Source organism: Cryptotermes secundus, unplaced genomic scaffold, assembly GCF_002891405.2.
Source record: "Cryptotermes secundus unplaced genomic scaffold, Csec_1.0 scaffold83, whole genome shotgun sequence".
NCBI classification, from domain to species: Eukaryota; Metazoa; Arthropoda; class Insecta; order Blattodea; family Kalotermitidae; genus Cryptotermes; species Cryptotermes secundus.
Genome location: NW_019719357.1, coordinates 118,332 through 139,967, shown reverse-complemented (window position 1 = coordinate 139,967; position 21,636 = coordinate 118,332). Strand labels below are relative to the sequence as shown.

At 38.0% G+C, this 21,636-nt stretch overlaps 1 protein-coding gene across 4 annotated transcripts in view; it reads right to left on the bottom strand.

Moving 5' to 3' along the window:
- Nucleotides 1-10,033: 10,033 nt before the first annotated feature.
- LOC111864341 overlaps nucleotides 10,034-21,636 on the bottom strand; it is a 12,102-nt gene continuing 499 nt past the window's right edge. Inside the window, exons 1-5 of one of the 4 annotated variants that reach the window (XM_023851541.2) lie at nucleotides 18,279-18,407; nucleotides 17,877-17,973; nucleotides 15,374-15,647; nucleotides 13,889-13,987; nucleotides 10,034-10,617 (exon numbers count right to left, since the gene is read on the bottom strand). In XM_023851541.2, coding sequence (XP_023707309.1) covers nucleotides 10,219-10,617; nucleotides 13,889-13,987; nucleotides 15,374-15,643 — 768 coding nt within the window. In that variant the 5' untranslated portion in view covers nucleotides 15,644-15,647; nucleotides 17,877-17,973; nucleotides 18,279-18,407 and the 3' untranslated portion in view covers nucleotides 10,034-10,218. Of the gene's footprint in view, nucleotides 10,618-13,888; nucleotides 13,988-15,373; nucleotides 15,648-17,876; nucleotides 17,974-18,278; nucleotides 18,408-21,636 lie in introns of those variants that run through there. The other 3 variants (XM_023851556.2, XM_023851532.1, XM_023851549.2) reach the window with 3 other exon arrangements.

Genomic DNA, 21,636 nt, shown 5'->3' with positions numbered 1-21,636 from the left:
GAGGCCCATGATGTTGCAAATTAATTAATCGTATAGTCAGTGCCTCATCTTACAGAGAAGTATCCATACTGTATGGAAAGTAAACAACGACTTTCCTTATTCCCACAATACTTAACCAAGCACACTGATGTAGCTGTAATGCTTGTATTTGTTCAGTATTTGATTCTGAACCAGGATAAACGCTATCCTAAGAGGAGTTCTGTGATTTTGTCATCCTTATACGCAGATACCAAGGCAATAGTCTGAAATATATTGTGACTAAATTTCTAGATACTCACCATTCATGAGGATCTTTCTATATTACAAAAGGCAATCCTATCCCAGTAACAGGCCGTGGAGATCCATAGGGTTGTGAGACATCAAGGCTCCCACAGTTTCTAGACGTTAAGCTCACATATGGAGGTGAGGTTGTCAGCCATACACGCCAGCAGCATTTTACCCCCAGGAGGATCCCTGGTGTTCATTTCTGTTAGAGTCTGAGCCGACCCCATCACCGTAGTGTGACTGGAAGGATTAGATCAATTGAAAAATCCGTTGACCTCATCAGGAATCAAACTCATGACCTGGTTTGTAGCATAGTGCCTCAACCAACTATACTACAACAAGCTCTGTTTCTCATAATTGAAATGTTGTCATTAAATAATCTGGAAATTAATTAATTGACCAACCATTCTTTGCATCATAATTTTTACTCTTCCAAGTAAATTCCTGCAAGGTTTGATGTTCTCACAGCAGTGAGTATTAGCCTGGTACAAAATTTGTGATGTTCTAGAGGACATGCCACCTCCATCTTCAGTGTAGAGGATTAAGCTGAGTAGGGAAGAAATGGTATGTACAAGTATATAGGGAGGCTGAGAGCCAGAATAGGAGCCCTTAACAAACCAATCAGAATAAGGGGAACAATGAAAGAATCTTGAGACCTGCTCCATGTATTCATACCATTTCATCTACATTCAGATTGGTCTTATACCATGAAGATGGAGGCAGCACATTCCTCAGAAATATTGAATACTTTCAAGACTATGTAGCACATCATCTCAGATAACAGAAGAGGTATGGGAAACGATGGAGATTCTGTTTAAATAACAACATGTGCTAAATTTCGAGTTTTGCTGTTAATCTAATTGGACATAAATTTATTTGGGGAAATATGTTGCACATGGGCAGTGACACTGCTGTGTGACTTCAGTTATAAGTTATATGTTTCACTTGAATTTTATATTTTTACTCTGTGCACCAAGTGTTCTTTCAGTATTTTCAGCCTTTTCCTCTTGAGGACATGGAAGTCACATATGCAGGTGATGTTCAGTAAAAAATACATACTAGTACATACACACTTCAGTTTCACAATCAGATTTGTGTTAGAGAATATGAATTGAATTTTTAAGTCAGCACTGTCGGTGTTAAAAAACATTGATGCCCTTTACAGCGGTGGATCTGAACTGATGTGAGTAGCCCTATTCGTGGGACTTAGTGGATAGCTGGGTGGGATGTGACGTCTTGAAGATAATTATTTCAGCTACACAAAATTTACTTGCACATAAAATTTCCTGCATTGTGGGAAACTTTGTCTTTCTGTCATGTGGAACTTTTTTTTTTTGTGTAATATGTTTGGGAAATGCTTCAGTAATGTTACTTAAGGTTACTGATAATATAATTACTGTAATAAAACATGTTATGTCTAGTTACTGCTATCTTTAAGTTCATGAGAACTCAAATTCATCAGTAGTACAATAAAATATACTGTCATGTCTGAGGCATTTGCGTGATGAATAATAATGGGTTGTGGATTTTATAATTGGATTTATTGGCACTTCTTCACAATTACCACCAATTATAACAGCTCACAATTAATGACTGTCTAAGACTTGCTCCATTCCTTACTGGACTGTGAGTGTCATATCTTTCACCATGATGAATGATGAACAAAGAATTCTTTCTGACTGAACTGAATGAAGAATGGTGGGTCACCTATGAACGGACTTGAACTCTGGACACTCCCTGCTCTGTCTTGAGCATTCATACATGTCCTCCCTTTTATAACTTTGAGACAACTGAGTAGAGACCACCACCTCAAACAGTTATCATTCTGTCTGTTGTCATGGGAATCTGTGTTTAGCAACTTGCTATGTCGGAACAGAGGTCCCACTGTTGACTGTGTAGCCTTGAGCGTAGAAGTAGCGTAGTGGTTGAGGTGCTATGCTACAAGCCGGAAGGTTGCGGGTTCAAGTCCCGATGAGGTCATTGGATTTTTTTCAGTTGACCTAATCCTTCTAGCCTCACTAGGCCCTGGGGTTTACTCAGCCTCTAACAGAAATGAGTATCAGGAATTAAATAATTTTCCTGGGGAGTAAAGCGCAGCCGGCGCGTAAGGCTGAGAAACTTACCGCCATCTTTGAGCCGATTGTCTAGATAGTGTGGGACCCTCAACATCTCACAACTCTATAGGCCTTCATGGCCTGGTACAGGGATAACTTTAATTTACTTTTTTTTTTTATTATTATATTGTGACACGCTTCTTGGGATATACAGTTAGATATACTAAATATACTAAACTTTCAAATGTGGGTTATACTTTCCAGTAAACACCCAGTTCTTGCAGTGTGTAATAAGCTTAAGTATATATGGATAAATACCGTCTTAAGTGCAACAAATTTGTTGCACTTAAGACGGTATTTATCCATATATATTGTGTGAGTGTAACAGGATGCTGAAATATAATATTGTAAGCGTAAGTATATAATATTGATAAAATGTGCAGCATATTTCCCCACCCATATTTGTACCCACTTAGTAGGGAAAATGTATATGTGATATCTGGATCTTCATATTATATATAGGCTTACAGCCTTCGAAAAACTTATTATTTTAAGATGGTATTTATCCAAATAGTACAGTATTTTTAATGTTATGTTTTCTTTTGTTTGTTAGTTTAAATGTGAATGAGTTGGGATGTTGAAGTAACTGTGAACAAAGTTGAAAATGTTCATGCAAAAGAGATACTTGAAATATAAATATGACATTTTTCTTAACATCGCTGTGCAATTTAGTTGTTGTTTTATGTATTATTTTATCAGAAGCAGACACTTAAGGGTACTTTAGAACGTTGCTTCATTATTAGAGTTTTGGTATATTTGGATAAATATTAGTGATACTTCACTCTTAAAATGGAATGATGTTTGTGGTTAGTGGATACTTGCTTGCCACAAGCAATATGCATCTTCATCGCCAGAAAAATACAGTCATTTTTGCAGTGTAAATGCACTTACTTAATATCAGAATTTTTAAACCATAATTTTTACAAGGCTTATTTTCTTGCACTTGAACCATATCTGATGTGGTATTTTTGCAATATTTTCTTTATAATGGGTGTTGTAGTTGGATTGTTAGGGTTCCAAAATGGTATGGTATGGTTCCAGAAAAAAATCTTTTGAAGATTAATTTATTTTCTCCCACCTTTGCTTAATACATATATGAGTATAAAGTGTTTTGCTACAGTAAATTTGAACAATTTTATTATCAAGAAAACTCTGCATGGTATGTAATGTATACGTTATTTTAAAAATGGATTATAACCTTAATTATTTTATCTATTTCATGCTACTTAAAGAGAGAGAGAGAGAAAGAGAGAAATATCATGTGTTCAGTGTGTAAGAAGGTCTTAGTTTATGTACATTCTTTTCTATACAAATATTTCAAGTGTGTGCAGATGCCTTGTTTAGTTTCTGCACATTCTTTTCAGTGATCGTATATGTGCATGTGTGTATTTCCAAATTTTTAAAATAGAGCATCACCCTGCATGCACTTATCTTTCGATATATAAATTGTAGGGCTTAATTCTGTAGGGTTAAAAGTGAAAAATGATATAAATGGAATTCTATGGCCCATGATTGTAGTTTTCTAAAAAAAAAAAAGAACACTTCACTGCATGAGAAATCAATTACATTAAGAACTGTGCAATGTTATTTCAAAATTACTATTAATTTTATTATGATGGTTACTTATATATGTGTAAACAGAAGCAAAATTATAATAATGTATTTTATTGAGCATGCAAGGTTTGGTGTGAATGAATCTATGATATTTTAGGCTCTGTTCTGTAACTTTGTCGCTGGAACCAGTATTGTTTCCACACCAGGTAGGTATGTTTTCATCATATTCTGGTGTGTTATAACTTGTCATGACAGTTATTAGGAAAGTGTTTTCATATTGTTATGTCATACCATTTGAAGTCCTTTCCCAATTTAAAAATAAAACGTGTGGTTCAGTGCTCTCTTTTTACACAATAGGAATATCAGCATGCAGGTTATACTGTGCCAGAGGGGGGGGAGTAGTTTTACCAATGGAATGAATGAAAATTAGACACTAATTAGAAATTTAAAACATCATTATTTTGACCTATAATTATGTTAACTCATATGGGTGTCAATATGCATGACTTCTACTTTGGACATTTCATTGCCTGGGGTTTTTAGAAACGCAGCATTGCAGTAGCTGGATTGTGGAAGGGCTTTCCAGTTTGACCTGTTAGCTATGACACAATAAAATGAAAACTACTGTCCAACAAAGTTTCTCAGAAAACATTTTCTTTCAGTTAAATCATTTTGTTTATTTGGCATGGCTTAATGTAAAGACATATTACATTGTGATGTCATTTTGATATTCAGTTGGCTCATGCTGTTAATCTGTGTGGGCCTTTTATATGTGTATCATCTTGCCTGTTGTATTGTAGTTACTTAAGAAGTACCTGGGTCACTTTGACACAATTTGTACAGAGTTTGAATGCTTGTAAAGATAAGAAGTATATAATTGTGCTAAATGCATTTTGCCTTCGTAGAAAAAGGATTTTACTCTTGATGTGTTTTGTTGTACAAATACAAATAAGACACAAAAGATAACATGAATCAGTACAACAATTCTGTCTATACATTTCTATCTGTTAGTGTAAAAAGTAATCACAAATATGGAGGCATTGTGATGTTGAGTGGGCCCCTGCAAATGTCTGTGGGGGAAATACAGAAAATATGACTTGTGAAACAATATTGTATGTTGAATCTCATCTCTGCCTCTTTCTTGCTGTGTACAATGTAAAATGGAGAAATTATGATAGAGGCAGAGAGGAAGATTGCATTGTCTGGAAAAATAGTTCTGGAATACTGAAGTTAATGCAGCCTATATACAATGGATATTTGTGGGGAGGGTTTTGGGTTATTGAATCCGATCCTTAACTTTTTTAAACCCGAATAACAGACATCTAGAATCTCTTGATATAAGCGTACTTTATTCTTGTACTTTATGATAATACATTAGTGTGTATTCACCATAGGTCACCTTCTGAGATACAGTGAATGCTATAATGCATCCATGGTATGATGACATTTATCATAAAACTTTTCAGCCATGATCTCTATCAATGTTTCTAAAACAACGGGATGTGTGTAAATGGTGAGGCTTAATGTTCAGCTCAATGGGTGTGAGATCTTGAAAATAAGAACTTCCATTAATGATAAATATGATCCTGAAATGTACATAATTTTAAAAATATGCTTATAGTGGGGGGAAATGAAGCTTTCTTTTAATGCTGCGAANGGGGGGGGGGTGAAAATGACCAGTGGGGCATGTGAGGAGGTCGTGTAGCAGCTTCCTTTGCTGCATGGCTGCAGTACCTGGATGAATTATTTCACTGAGACGAGTTGTTTAAGTGTTTTATGTTATCTTTCTATTCAGCACATATAGAAAGAATTTACTTTTGATAAACATACATTGCCTTGTAGAGATGGATGCGAGTGGTGGTTGCATACATTGTAGATGGGCTTCATTAATATTGTTAACTTGAATGATGCAATGACTGGTTTACTACTCATAAGAGGTAGCCACTTGGTTCCAACTGCATGATTTCGAATTTGTATAGGAACATAATAGGAATACCATATATTATACAGTATTTGACACATAATACAGATTTTTTTTTTATTCATTTTAACAAATTGCTTATTTTTGTCATGAGTTGGCTGTTATCTTCCCCCCTTCATATTCTTAAGAATTGAGGATGACAGTAGTAATGTGCAAGTTTTTTTTTCTCAAATGAAGTTTAATGAATAAATGGATATTTAGATATGAATGGTACAGAGAAATGTGATAATATGTTGTTTTTAGAGTTTAAGTATTTTTCTAAATTTACATTTTAGAGTGTCTTTGCTAGTTGATATGACAGCTGCACACTGTTCTCTCTAATGGAGATCTAAAGCATCTCCTTCAAAATGTTTTACGCTTTTAGTTTTCTACTTCATAACAAACATCATTCTCCCAAAGCATTTATTGTTCAATGTGGTAGGTTTTATAGATTGTACATTATAGGATTCTTTATTATTATATCAAAATACGCTTATATCATAAAAGAGCTGTAGTCTTTATTAGGTGCTGTTAAGAGTATTTTTAAATGTGTTTTTTATGATTATTATAATTATTATTATGAAGTGGAATGCTTCAAATTGAGTGAAAGTATATAAATATGTAATGTCACAATTGCCATGTTGAAAAAAAAAATTAGGGTGCTATGTGCAGTATTGCAAGGGCTGAGTAAGGTAATTTGTTTTTAAATAAAAACCAGCAGTGGTTATAAAATCATTTTTATATACAAAGGGAACTGTAAAAAGTAATAAAATATGATAAGAATGATAAATTCCATATTATTACCACTGATCAGCAAATTGAGCAGTGCTTTAAAATGAGAAAAGGCTTGAAATTATACTCCGTATTTATGTTCCAAAACAAAGCAGGGTGAAAAAATAAAGCTAAGATAAATGGTGAAGTATTCTTACTTGACCTTTTGTACATAACCAAGATGTATATAGTGAAATTGTAAGAGAAAAAACCATAAAAACAAAATACAGAAATATGGCAGTGAGGGTTTTTTTTGTCTATTTCCTGTACGTAACCATCAGCCCTACATTTCAGACTGTCCTGCAACTAATGAAATGTGAATAGTGTACTGCAAGATACACGAATAGGAAGTGGCATGGATATTTGACTGGTAAGAATATTGGAGATGTGGTCATTCACCACATCAAACTTGGTGATGGAGACCAAGAAGATTTTAGCACAAGTAAAAATATGGTACATGTGTAGGCAATTGCACGCAAGTCCTAATCAATAACGACCGGGAGACCACCAAAGGGGATCGGTCTGATATGTAGGAGGGCTCTTCAGAAAGTAACCTCAGTTTATTTTAGGCTAATACTATAGGATTGGCGGAGAACTCGTGCGTTTGAGGTGGCGTCACATCACATAACTGGTCACCCAGTGTTTGTTATTGTCTCTACAAATTGAGTTGTGATGTGTCCCGTTATTTATAATCCCGCCAGCTAGGAAATTCCTTTTTCACCACGCTAAAACTTGATTTCTGCAGAAATCCACAGAATTATGCATGTTTTATAGCCAAATGTATTGAGTGAAGGAACTGTAAGAGAATGGTGTAGGATGTTGAAAGATGGGAAGGCGAACGAATGTCCATGATGAAGAGCGAAGTGGTCGACCATCTGTAGTGAGTGATGATCTTGTTCAGTCGACCAAAAAAATTTGTGAAAGACGGCGCTTCACGGTTTCAGAACGTTGGCATGAATTTCCACAGATTTCACACCACCTTGTGTACGAGATTACAGCAGTTAGGCTAGGCTATCAAGTTTTTCGCAAGGCGGGCTTCGAAAATGCTCACGGGTGGTTCAGTTTCAAGCCTTCCTGCTGACACTTCGTTTCGACCCGCTCTTTAATCGTAATTAAAAAATTTGGGACAAGCCTTGCACACATTTTACTCATGTTCAAAATTTTGTGGACCTTACATTCATTAATATTAGGGCCAGGGCACACCAAGAAAACGCAACCGTAACTCAACCGCAATTTCCGAGAATTGTTATCAGCCTGAGTTTAACACGTGTTACTGTATGGCTTCCCACCGTGGCGGCCCGGGTTCGATCCCGGATCTGGTCAAGTGGGATTTGTGGTGGACAAAGTGGCACTGGGACAGGTTTTCTCCAAGTACTTCGGTTTCCCCTGCCAATCTTCATTCCACCAATTGCTCCACAATCACCCTCACCTGTCATCTGGGGCTCGTAAAATAGGCCAGAAGTGACTGCAGTACAAAGTACCTAGTCCCACCCCACTAGAAAAAAAAATACTGTATGGAGCAGCGCAAATTGAGGAAACTGCATTGCCGTTGTCCAGTAACATTAGTTCAACTCAGGCTAATAACAATTCTCGGAAATTGCGGTTGCGTTGCGGTCGCCAGTTTCCTTGGTGTGCCCTCGGCCTTAACTGGTGCATCGGCGATCGCTTTACTTGTCGAAAGTCGATTTTGACGAATGTAAACCCTCACAAGGTCGCCATTTGTGCTTGTATTCACAAACGCGGGATGTCCAGATCGCGGTTTATTTTTGACCGTTTCTCGCAAATTACAAAATTTCTGTGCCACCGAAATACCTGATCATGTGATGGAGAACCGTTACCAGACGCTTTCTGAATCTTTTCGTAAGTATACGTAGCGCCGTCCCGCGTCTTGACAGAAAACTTGATTGGTTAAAAGTTGCTGGCGATAATTCTTCTGCTTTTACGTGACGCTATACCAAAACATATATCTACAGATGTACACGAACCACAAGAGAACCGAACAGAACCACCCGAATTCACCCTGGCAAGCCGAGAAGTTCAAACTCGGACTGGAGATAGATAAGGACGAGGGAGGTAGATATCGTGTTGATTATGTTGTAGTAGTCTCGGCGCTGTGACGTTCCCAGTTCTCGCACTATAGAATTAATTTTATTACTTTCTTATAAAATGCTGTATAGTTGTCTGTGTTTTAGAGAGGCTAGTGGAAAGTTCCGACATTGAAACATCTAATAGTGAACAGTTGTTTCTAAATGAATATTAATGATGTCCTTGCGGGATATTCTGATGTCTTGAACTAAAATCCTGTGTGTGCCGTACAATAAATGATAAACATTCAGTTAACGATTCCATCTGAAAATAACTTCCATACGCTGGATGAACTTAAGGAAATTTCACAATCGGAACTATGGAGAGTGTACTGAATTCTTTCTGGAAGATAGAGGAGTTGAAGACAAGCTTCTTCATTACTTTGGCAATGGTAAGTTACGTTGAAATTTATATTTATTATAAAATTATGTATGGAGTCAGTTGCTGGGAGTCACACTGAAATAAGTTCAATCCCTTTTAGCCTACTTTCTTTATTTTGAAAAAATGAAAGGCTTATGGGATCACCTTGCTGTCTGTGTGTATATCCCACTTTGCAACCTCTCCTAATTTTATTTTTTTATGCATTCATGTTGTATCATTCCTTTTCTGTGCCTTCTTGTATCATTTGTTTTCTGTGCCCTTAGTGTTCTATCAAAGGAAAGTAGGTGATTAGTTCCTTGTGAACTTCTTGATTTATTTGAAACTTTTTTTTTTTCAATATTAATTTAACTTGCTTATCATGTTGCTGTTCTTCTCAATAATAATCCTTGCTAGATGGAGATGAAATATTCATAAGCTGTAATAAATAGAAATAGATGAAGGGCTAGCTAGATAAGTAGATAGAGTGATGGGCAGATGGGTAGATATAGATGCAGCCCATAAGTCCTAGTAAATGGGCTGTAATATAAGCCAGATTTCAATATATCACTGTCAGAAAATGCCTAGAGATAAAATGAAGTTACAGAACAGTTTCTGGGAATAAAATTCACTTTAGCAGACTAAATCATTTAATTATTAATAAATGCTTAGAGATTTCTCAGTATATTTGGAAATGGCCAGCACTAGTGAGATGTGTGTAATAATAAGATTGTCTCCTGGGATGTGACTGTACAGAATATGGCAGAAAAATACCAGTGCTTCAGATGAAGCTGATGCCTTCATCTTGAAGGGAGAAGATGGAAGCATCTTGGTTACTTAAAAATTCTGGAACCCTTCTGTACCAGACTGTATGGTGTCTTTTATAGGATAATAAAATTAAGAACACATCCACACAAAGAAACTGGTATTATTTGAAATTCATTTTATATTTGTAAATATTTATTAAATTTCATGCTACATTCCCATTATTTTTTATCATCAACAATGATTTTGATTGATTTGTTTACCATCACCATAACATATAAACTGATGTAGAACCATGGGATTCTGCAGGTACCTTCTCCATATAATCGAATGCATGAAAGGATAGATTTACTTGTCAACTCTGATAGACATATATACTGTTGTTTGATTATCTTTTTCTAATCTGGAACTGTAAGATTCCCCATTATAGAACAGCTGATCATACCTAGCAACAAAAATTTCATCCCATCCTAAATTTTTCCCGATTTTCTGTGATTTTTGTGATGTAAACAGGGCGATGACGGCCTCAACTTGAGGAAGCTTCTTGTTTTTCCAAGGGTATTTGTCATCTGATATTGGCACTCCAACATCTTCACCCCTGTTTAATGCTCTTGCCAAGTCTACTGTTGCAGCCACCAGACCACGCCCTATACCTTTCTGGTAATAATTAACATGTGTGGCCAGGAACATGTGATCCAGTATTGTGGTTACTCCATAGTGCTCGAAGATATCCACCTTCTCTTCCATCTGTAAATAAAAGTAGTTTCAGTTCTGGTGCTTAATTAATTCGCTTAGTGGGAGGTGGAGTCCAACTGGGTTCACTCAGCACTGCGGCCACTGATTGGCCTAATGTAGCCTTCCCCGGGTGATTATGATGGAGAATTTGGTGGAATGAAGATTGTCAGGGGAAACTGAAGTCCTCGGAGAAAACCCGCCCCAACGCCACTTTGTCCACCACAAATCCCACTTGACCAGACCCCGGGATCGAACCCAGGCCGCTGCGGTCTCATTACATATATGCAGGTTATTTATTTACTTGTCTCAAAAACATTCTGAATTTGTCATTTTTCTTGTGAACCATTCCAGATACAAATTGTAATGGTTTGTCCTATAGTTTGTTGCTTGTTGCACATATTTGTGGGTGAATTCTAGAATTTGTAACCATCTCTCTGTACACAGTAATATGAAACAGTAGTGCTTTGGGCCTGATTTAAGATGGAGAGACAGGGGCAGTTAATGTGGGCCTCCACAAAACAGAAATGGAATCCATTGATTTTATTGAGAGACATGCTTCTCTAGAATCATGAAAAGTTAGTTTGTATTTTTAATCATTATAAGTAGCTCAAGCAGTTAGTCAGTGGCTTCCCACCACGGCAGCCTGGGTTCAATCCCGGGTCTGATCAAGTGGGATTTGTGGTGGACAAAGTGGTACTGGGGCAGGTTTTTTCCAAGTACTTCGGTTTCCTCTGCCAATCTTCATTCCACAAATTGCTCCACAATCATCCTCGCCTATCATCTGGGGCTGGTACAATAGGCCAGAAGTAGGCGCAGTACAAGGGACTTAGTTCCACCCCACTAGCAATAAAAAAAATAAATAATTATAAGAAATAGGCAAAAACAAAATCTTAACCTTTAAATTTTTAGTTACTGATAGAGGCCTTCACATTTTTGTTCTCCAGGGTCCCCAGAACTGTAAATCCAGCCCCAGTACTGCTACTAAATTGTCACTTGCATAAGAATAATGACAGTTTAGTTTTGGTCATTTCACCCATACCACAAAACTTTCTGTCAGCAGTCGATAAATGTTAAAGCACATTGTATGTCTGCAATTTCTGCTTTTGACTCAGAAGTGCATGTGGAGAGAGTTCTTAGGATGGTGATAATAGGAGGGGTGGCTGAGGAAAGGAGGGGAATTAAGGGAGTGTAATTGTGATATTCCCTGCTGCATGCACTATGGATTGTTACTCAGCAAATAGTCATGAGATTATTGGTGTTGTATGAGAAGAATAGTGTGATCTGTACAGAATGCGTCCTAAACTAATCAATTATTGTGTTCCCTCTAATGCAACACAGAGAATGTATGACACTCAATTTATTTTATTAAAATAAATATTAAGACTAAGCTACACAGTGCAAGAGTAAAGACCATAGCCTAGTCAGGCTAGCAAACACTCATCTGGCTATTCTAAAGCTTTATATGTTTATCACATTTACTATCCAACACCCAGCAACAAGTGGAATAAGGGATCATACCCTTGTGGCTCCAGACTCATTTACCCTAGTTCACTCCAGGTTTGTTCAATTTTACTTAATCCGCACGCCAACTTTATTTTTTATATGTAGATTGTACCCAGGTTAGTACTGTTCATCTAACAGAAATTCATTGTAAATATTGGCCCATATGAAAAGTAAACTGTGTTGTCATTCAATAGAGCACTTAAGTTTTTGTTTTCACCCGACGATGACCAGATAAAAATAGTTGAAACATGTTGTGATTTTAATAAAATAAATTGAATGTTATACATTCTCTGTGTTGGATGGGACATACTAATTGATAAGAATAGTATAATTATAGTCATCTATGAGGAGTGCTAGATAGTTCAGTCAGTATAGCGCCTGGCTACGGGCTGGAGGACAGAGGAGTCGGGTTTTGAGTCCCGATGTGGCAACAATTTTCACATCTCCATGTCATCGAGACAAACTCTGGTGTCCACTCAACCTCTTATACGATGGATACCAGTTGCTCACCAGGAAGTAATTAAATAATTTTCATGGGGAGTAAAGTGCGGCCGGTGCGTAAGACTGACAACCTTACCACCATCTATGAGCCGATTGTCTAGCTAATGTGGGACCCTCAACGTCTCACAACCCTATGGGCCTTCACGGCATGTTACAGGGATAGCTTTACTTTTTATCAGCATATATAGATAGAATGATGATTACATTTCTAAAACACAGATTATGTTTTCCATGAGATCTAGCCAGGTCTAACATGATTTACTCTTCAGAAATTAGTTGTAAGTTATAGTTAGGACTTGGAGATAAATTGATTGATTGTAGAATTCTAATGTAAAAGGTGCTTGTCATTATCATCATTAAATTTGCATAGACTCTTATTCAGAGATGACTGTTATGGGATCAGGATGGAAATGGCCTTCAGAACTAGACAGGGCAGTAGAAGATCCCAGAGAATGAATAAAAAAGTAAAAGAGGTAAAGCTATCCCTGTAACATGCTGTGAAGGCCCATAGGGTTGTAAGACATTGAGGCTCCCACATTTTCTAGACAGTCGGCTCACAGACGGCGGTAAGGTTGACGGCCGCCCTTTAGCCCCCATGAAGATTCCTGGTACTCATTTCTGTTAGAGGCTGAGTCAACCCCAGGGCCATAGTGCGGCTGGAAGGATTCGGTAAATTGAAAAAAGAAATCCAGCTCATCAGGACTCGAACCTGCAACCTTCTGAATTGTAGCATAGTGCCTCAACCAAATACGCTACCGTGTGCCTCCCAGAGAATGAATTAATATCATGTTGTAAAGGAAATTGTTACATTGCAAGTTCAGAAATTCTTTCCTACATGTATGGTCGTTCGGAATGATACGTATGACGTTGGATTTGAGGTTATCACTTGGGTGACTATGAAGAGTATGACTTTTTTGCCTGAACGCCATTTAGTTTGGAGAGAGTCTGACATTTCAGAGAAATATACTGCTCAGTTTGACACCTGCATCAGCTGATTTTTACTTGGCTTAGTCTTTCACTCTGAAAATGTGGGCAACATGTTTCTCTGAGACAATGGGCTCTTTCTGAACTATGTGGTGTTAAAACCCAGAAGACAGCACTCTTGATAGTTATAAAGCGTTATGGCGCCATGAAGAGCTTCATTAAAGAAAGGTGCTCTAGAACTAGGTACACAGCATCTGCCTCTTCCACCCCCCATTTCCAACCCTGAATGGGTTGCAAAGGTGTTTTTGGAGGCACTGATTGTTGGAAACCTTATGGATCTGTGGTAGTACTTCACCTGGGATACAAATCTGATGATCTCTTGATATGCGGGGTCTGAATCTGTAGATTTCATTTCTTTCTCTAGGTAATTGGCAAATTCTGAGTCTCCTTTAACCTGAAATAGCAAAGCAGAGATGTAATTGAACTTTTTATTGTTAAGAAACGGAAGACAGACATCTAACTGCCAGTCTGTGGATATATAGCCAGAATTATATAAACAGGTATACTGAATATTTACTAAAAGGAAAATTAATATATTAGATACCAATTTAAATTTTGTGAAAACATCTTCTATTTCACAGTCAGATTCTGGAATACTAATAAGCAAATGTCTAAGTAGGTTTACAGAATAGGTAAACAGGCAGTTCTAGTCAGATTACAGAACCTGTAATACCTCTATTGTGTTGTCATAATAAATAGAGATACTTAAGTTCCAAGTAGTTCCAAGTTGTTTTAGTTTGCTGGAACTGTTCTTCCATGGGTATGTAATGTATATGTCTAAGAATTTGAAATGGGAAGGAAAACCCCCACAAAATTTTTATGGACTATGCAGCTAGGATAAAATACCAACAGATGTCACATCTGTCAGATATAGCAATGTTTGTGTTCACAAGTTTAAAGCTGTAATTATTTAAATTCAAACAAAGGGGGTAAGATGGGCGTTGCATTTATTTTGGTAGGAGAACCTGAAGGAAACGGCACTTGGAAGAACTAAGCATATATGAGAAGATAATATTAAAACAGGTCTTAAGGAAATGGGGTGGGGTTTTGGAGTGTAATCATCCCGCTTATGATAGCGACTAGTTGTGGACTCTTACGAACGTGGTAATGAACCTTTGGATTCCATAAAATGCTGGGGGAAGGATCTTCAGCAATAAATGAGGAGATAAATCTAATTTAGATGACATGAAATAGTGGCCAAACCAGACCTGTGATATGGAATCAGAAATGCGGCAGATATACACCTGGACAAAAAGGGAAATTAAGGCCTGATTGGATAATATTCTCAAGAAGATGACCTGGAATCTGTTTAGAAGTTCGTGTTAGATACCCGGATTATGAGGAGACATTTACAAAAAAGAAAATTTCTTGAACAATATTCAAGAGAATCAGATCAAAGTGGTGATTCTGGCCATGTCACAGCGGTGATTCCGGCCATGTCACAGCTTGGGACAGTAGTTATCGGTGTCTAGTCTCAGGTGCCCAGAGTTCAGTTCCAGGGCAGTCTCAACAAATATCAGTGGAACAGGATTTTCTCAGATTACTTCTATTTTCATCGGCCAATCTGTATTAATGTTCTGTACTTATCTATTGTATAGGTAAACCTGTTTGTGGCAAAGAAACTTCATCCATCCTACTCAAGGGTACAACTGACATTGAAAAATTGCACAAACCAATTTTGAAAGAGAGATTTAAATTACAATTCTAAAGGAAAGAGTTTAATGTAAGGATCAAGAAAGGTATGACAGGGTTTAGGGTCACAAAAATGAAGATTTGTTACCTGGATCCTATTCACTGCTATGCCTACAACTTCATCACTCTCCACTTCAACTGCAATCACGGAGACACCGTTTTGCATCACTATTTTAACTAAATCCTCAAACTGTCTTGATCCTTTGTCAGTTTGTGTTATACCAATCACCCTGCAGACGGTTTCATTAACGTTGAAAGAAGTCCTCAAGACTGACAGAGCACCGGGAAGATACTTGGCGCTTAAGGTTTCCCATCTGAATCTCTTGTCTGGACTTTGCTGCCATATTCGTACTGCCATATTCCTGAACAGAATGGGAAATCCAATCATTCGAGTTTGTATCGTCTGATTTACTGGCAGTGTTGTTAAATTAAACTACAAATAAACACACACAAGGCTGGAAAAGTTAATCTGTACTGGAATACAGAGTTTCTACATGTGTTCTTTGCAACATATAAGGACTACTAATATCAAATTTAATAAAAGTCTGTCCATTGATTACTATCTTCAGTAGACAAATAGCTTTCAAAACTTTTTTTTGAATAGACATAATGTTACCTTAACTACTGTGTGAAAGTGTACCCCCTTCTATAGTTTCGATATTTATGATAATCAAAATGGCTGTGAAACCCTTTGTAAGGAAGTGTGGCACCTCATTTCATCAAAATACATCCAGCATTTCTTTGGTTTAAACATGTACACATATGGACACGCACATCTCTCCTCTTTGTATTCAGTTCATGTATGTCATGCAAAGGGTTCATAATAATAAGCAGGGCCCGGATTTTGATGACATGTCATCTTTTTTTCTTTATGTAGTAAGCGTTGCTTTTAAGTACTAAAGCCTCGATTATGAACCTCTGGTTATAAAAATGTGAATTTTATTGTGCATTTTTTTGTCATGTTTTGTATGTTTTAAGTTTTAGGTTATTTTTTCAAGTTTTTACGTTATTTTTCGTCATTTTTTCACGTTTTACATAAATTTTGGTTATCTTTCACGTTTTTTTAATAATTGACATTCATTGATAAACTGAAGATATTTGATTCATGAGGTAGAAATCTATGTTCTTCAAGTAAATTTTGTTTTGTATCTCAAGCCTCTGTCTCTAAATATAATAGATTTGTTTGTGAGAGGGCACATTAGTTTTCTTTCTAAGCCAGAGATGCCGTTACTGTCCCGCGCCGCTTTCTAAGCCACCGCTATGTCATAAACTCATAAAATTGATGCCTCAGAAATGCAGAGGGATAGATTTAAAGAGATGTCCGTGTGTCATAAAGTCAAGAAATTGGAAATTAATTTACACAGTCCGCATCTACCCGATTTTAAGAAAATTTAGAAATTAGTTTTTAGGTAATTTTTTTAAATTTTTAAGTCATTTTTTTAAATATTTTTTGGTCATTTTATAGATCATTTTTAAGATATTTTTAGGTCATCAAAATCCGGGCCCTGGTAATAAGCCATCTCTGTTAGGGTAAATTTGTCCCTATGCTTAATTGATTAAATACTACTCCATGAAGATGTATGGGGGGAGTGGATGTATAGATCAAGGTATTCTTGAACTCGGTACTATCTGGAGATGAGTGGTCAGCTTCATGCCCCGGTCACTTTACCCCCAGGGAAATGGCCCCACAGTACTCATTGGATAGTAGCCTGGGTGGGCCCCAGAACTGGTTCCAACGACATGGAGAGGAGAGAAATCTTTCCCCTACTGGGACTCGGTGGAGCTGAGCTCTTCTTGAGAAGCTGCCAGTCTCTTATCTACTCAGGATTTTCCCAACATTTTATGGAATCCTAAGGTTCATTAGAGTGTTCACAAGAACCCACCACTGGTCCCTATCCTGAGCCAGATCGAGCCCATCCACACCACCCCATCTTATCTTTCTAAGATACATATTAATATTATCCTCCCACTTACATCTAGGTCTTCTTAGTGGTCTATTTCCTTCTGGCTTTCCTACCAAATCCTGTATGTATTGTTTTTTCTCCCCATGCATGCTACATGCCTGGCCTATCTATTCCTCCTTTACTCATAATTCTAATTATACTTCGTGATGGGAACGAGTTTTAAAGCTCCTCATTATGCAGTTTCCTCAAACCTCCCGTCACTTCATCCCTCTCTGGTCCAAATATTCCCCTCGCAGACTGAAATATCCTGGTCATCCGGCTAGTAGACTTATACAGTGTGAGTTACTTTTAGTGTCACAAAATGAACTGAGAGTAACTAAATACCGTATTTACGCATGTATAGGCCGCACATTTTTTGCCAAAAATTCAAGAGGAAAACTGGGGTGCGGCTTATATTCGAAATATTCGAAATCACACGTCATTTAAAAAAATTATATTCATAATTAGTAATACAGGGTGTTCTACTCCTGAAATAATATTCCAAGAAAATTATTTTTTCTATAATTTCTGTCTGAAAATTGTGCTGCGGCCTATACACGCACGCGGCCTATACATGCGTAAACACGGCATTGCGTTGTATTCCCAATTGTAGGAGGCGAGCGTGCAGTCAGCAGTGAATGTCCTTACCTGACAATGGCCGAAAGGCCGAAACTTGCAGTACAGCAGAAAGCCGATTATCCGAATTGCCAATTAACCAGATCACAGCAAGCAAGAAACGCGTCACCTAAACAAACATCATTATTGGACTTTTTTCAAATAAATTGTTTGAAAATATTAATTTATTATTACATTTACTAATTTTTCATTTTTTACCCGTTTTAAAAGTCTTCTTTTAGTTTTATTGTTATAGTACAGTATATTATAATATTTTTTTTTCCTTGGATAAGAATTTAATATGATTATCTGAATTTTCTATTATACGAACCGTATTTGTCACTAAATTAATTCGGATAATTGGTCTTCTACTGTTTTATTTATACAGAATTTATGACGAGAGAAATAATTACAAACAGAATGGACCGCACCCACCTCTGAAAATTGTTCCACTACTGTGATGCAGGATGCAGAGTAGCCCAGAGACGAATGAGCCAAACAGAACTCGAGGCCAAATGACATGGCCTTGTAAAGTCCCAGTACTTCCTAAGCCGATTGCCAATTGGTCCTCATTCATGGACGTGTAATACTTGCAGTATCGACTCAACATGACGTTACATTTGCCCCCCAATTATGAGGTTATCAAACACGATGGCCAACTTCACTGAAATTTGTTTTTTGCGTTCCGTGACATGGGCGGCCCTGTTTTTCTTGCAGGACATTTGTGTAATTGCTTTGCTGTAGGACAAAACAACTTATATAATATAAACAGAATAAGCCGTTCAAGCCGTAACTCTTTAGACCTATATTCGGAAGGTGCTCAATTCGAATCTCTGCCTAGTGACAGGTTACTGCAAGATTTTCGTAGTTTTCTTCAGTTTTTCAAACAAATGTCAGTATCTCAAGTTACGACCGCTTCCTTACGGATCAGTTCTAATTCATCATTCATCTATCGTCTTCCAATCATTCGACTTTGTATAGTAAAACGTAAAGATATTCCTGTTAACAGTTCATGGAGGTCCATAGGCTTGTGATACGTCGAGGCTCCTACATTTTCTCTAGACAATCGACACACAGATGGCGGTGAGGTTGTCAGCCTTACACGCCGGCCTCCCTTTATGCCCCAGGAAGATTCCTGGTACTCATTTCTGTTAGAGGCTTAGTCGACCCCAGGGCCATAGTGTGGCTGGAAGGATTAGGTCAATTGGAAAAATCCAGCTTTTAGCGTAGTGTTTCAACCAACTACGCTACCGCGTGCGCTGTATAGTCTCCCCTGCTGAAAAGGCCGTAAAGTAGCCCAACATAAGAGTGGAAAATATACTTCAAACTGGATTAGATTCAACGCATATTCTCTGAGTGAATTCTGTACGGTTTTACAAACACTGGTCATTTCTGTCGGATCTGAGTTTGTCAGATCGTTGACTGTGAAGTGTAGTGTGTTCACGGAGGGGACGCCATGTAATTCAGTAAAAGTTATTTTGCTGTCTGCTTCTTGTCGGGTTCTTGCTTGGCTCACTCTTTGATCCTGAAAATGGACACAATAAGTTCTTCCGAAACGTCGTCGAACTTCTACCAAAGTACACGGGATTATGTCCCAGAAGATGACATTCTTCATTGGCGTTACTGTTATTGTTTTTATGGTTTTTATTTTCTCATGCCGAACATACGAACGTGTTCTGTTCTAAATATAAGAAGACGGATCAAGGAACCAGCGTGAAAGCAGGTGGCAAACAGATCCTGGTTTCTTGCATATGCTCTTCTTTAACCCTGAAGATGGAGGCGACATGTTCCTCCGAAATGTCTCTTGTCTTTCGCTGGAATACACGGCGCTGTATCTCAGGAAATAGAACTCTTCACGATAGATAATATCCAAGAAACATGGCAATATTGACTATAATATAGTATAGCGTGTAGAGCCGTTACTATGCAACGACCGCCGGAGCCGTTCCTAATCAACGGCTCGGTAAACACGTTACCGCAGCAACAGACACCAACGTAACAATAGTACAGTAAGAGAGGAACGGTGTTTTCCGTTGCTATGGAACGGTGCGGTAAACATCTCTGCGGCCACGAATCTAGACGCAACAACAGAAGAGCTGTGTTTTGTACGTGGTCCGTGCCGAGAGGTTATAAGCGAGACGAGGTTTAGAATTTAGTCAGTGGTGTGGAGGCGGGTTCGAATACCTCCACATAGCCCTTCGAGTCGTAGGAGGCGATGAAAAGGGAACACAGAGCCTTTGGATATAACTGGGCCACCCTCTTCCTGGGGGATATAAATACGAGGACCTGGCCCTCCAGGTTTGGGAAGTCTCGAATCTGAGATAGTAAAGTATGGTCATGAGTCCCGCGGGACTTGGACCCAAGAATGACTGCGCTGGCGAGGACCAGCAGCAAGTGTAAACGAGAGATCAATCCTCTCGTCAGAGAGGATGTTACATAAGGACTATGACAGTATGGGTTCAGTTGAACAAAAAATGACCGTGGGTCTCAAGGGGCTTGGCGCCAAGACGAACTGATTGGCGGTAAACCGCCAGTTGTAAAGTAACTCCTGACTCTGAGTTTAGTCAGTTGATAGTCAGGCGGTGGGGAGACAATTTTATGAGTGATATTTGGAGTGTGTTATAGTTGTAGTTCATGTGTTAGAATCCGTTGCCAGGAAACGGCTAATGTAAACTATAATAGACCGAGGACACCAGTCTATGTGTGTGTGTGTGTCGGTGATATGTAAAGTGTTGTCACGAGTCGTGGGTGTATAAGTGGTGAATATATCGAGTCACCAATCAAACCCCGTCTATAGTCACACTCACACTTATGAAAATGGCATCATCAGAAAACTCTAGAGCCTGTGATTTTCTTTAATGCGTATATTTGGTGATACAAATCTTATCACTCAATAATTTATGTACGTATATTCGCATATATATTTTCATGTCTTTAATGTATATTAATCACTGATTTTGATCGGAACCGAGAAAGTTTACTTAACGTATCTGACTTGTATGCGTGAGTTTCTAGGTTTGACTTTCTGCCGGGTCTCCGACTATCTTCTTCAGGCTCTTGGTTTTACTCAGTATCTCGCAGTAGGCCATGACCTCTTGCCTCCACGTTCTTCGTGATCCAATTGTCACTGTTATCAGTTCATTCGACGTTGTGCAGCGTGAGTTAGGAAGAGTGTCTCTAAGTAAACTACAGATAAATAAAATAATTTAATGGATGGTTAGTATTCTTTCGTAATGTCTGCGATACCGGTTAGAAGCTGAACCGGCAGACCAGAAGACGCGTACAAGACGAGGTGCAAAGCTCCTAGCATTATGAACCTCCGAATTTATCTTCATACCGTGACACGATTTACAGCCCCATATTTTTACCCTCGCGGCCAAGTACCAGAATTAATCTCTGAGAATGGAAATAGAATTAGTACCCGAAGCGTGCCTACTTTAATCTGATAACTTGTCACGGCCGTTAGAATTGACGTCTTTAAAATTTAAGTAGTAGATGTTCTGAGAATATAAATATGTGAAATTGATGCAGTTTCCCGAAACGTCGTCCCCTTATTCTGACATTTTTACAAACATACTTTTCAGTCCTTATGGATAATTAAACGGTACTGGTCTGAGAACTGAAACAGTTTCCGAAACGTCGATACTTTATTCTGCCCAGGAATAATTTATTAAAATACTGCCTTGAACGTTCCAGATTTTATCTTACGAACTGTGGGGAGAGCACGTTGTTGTGTTTGACACTTCATATCTCGGGGGTCTTGGGTTCAAATCTCGGCCCAGAGACCCCCCCC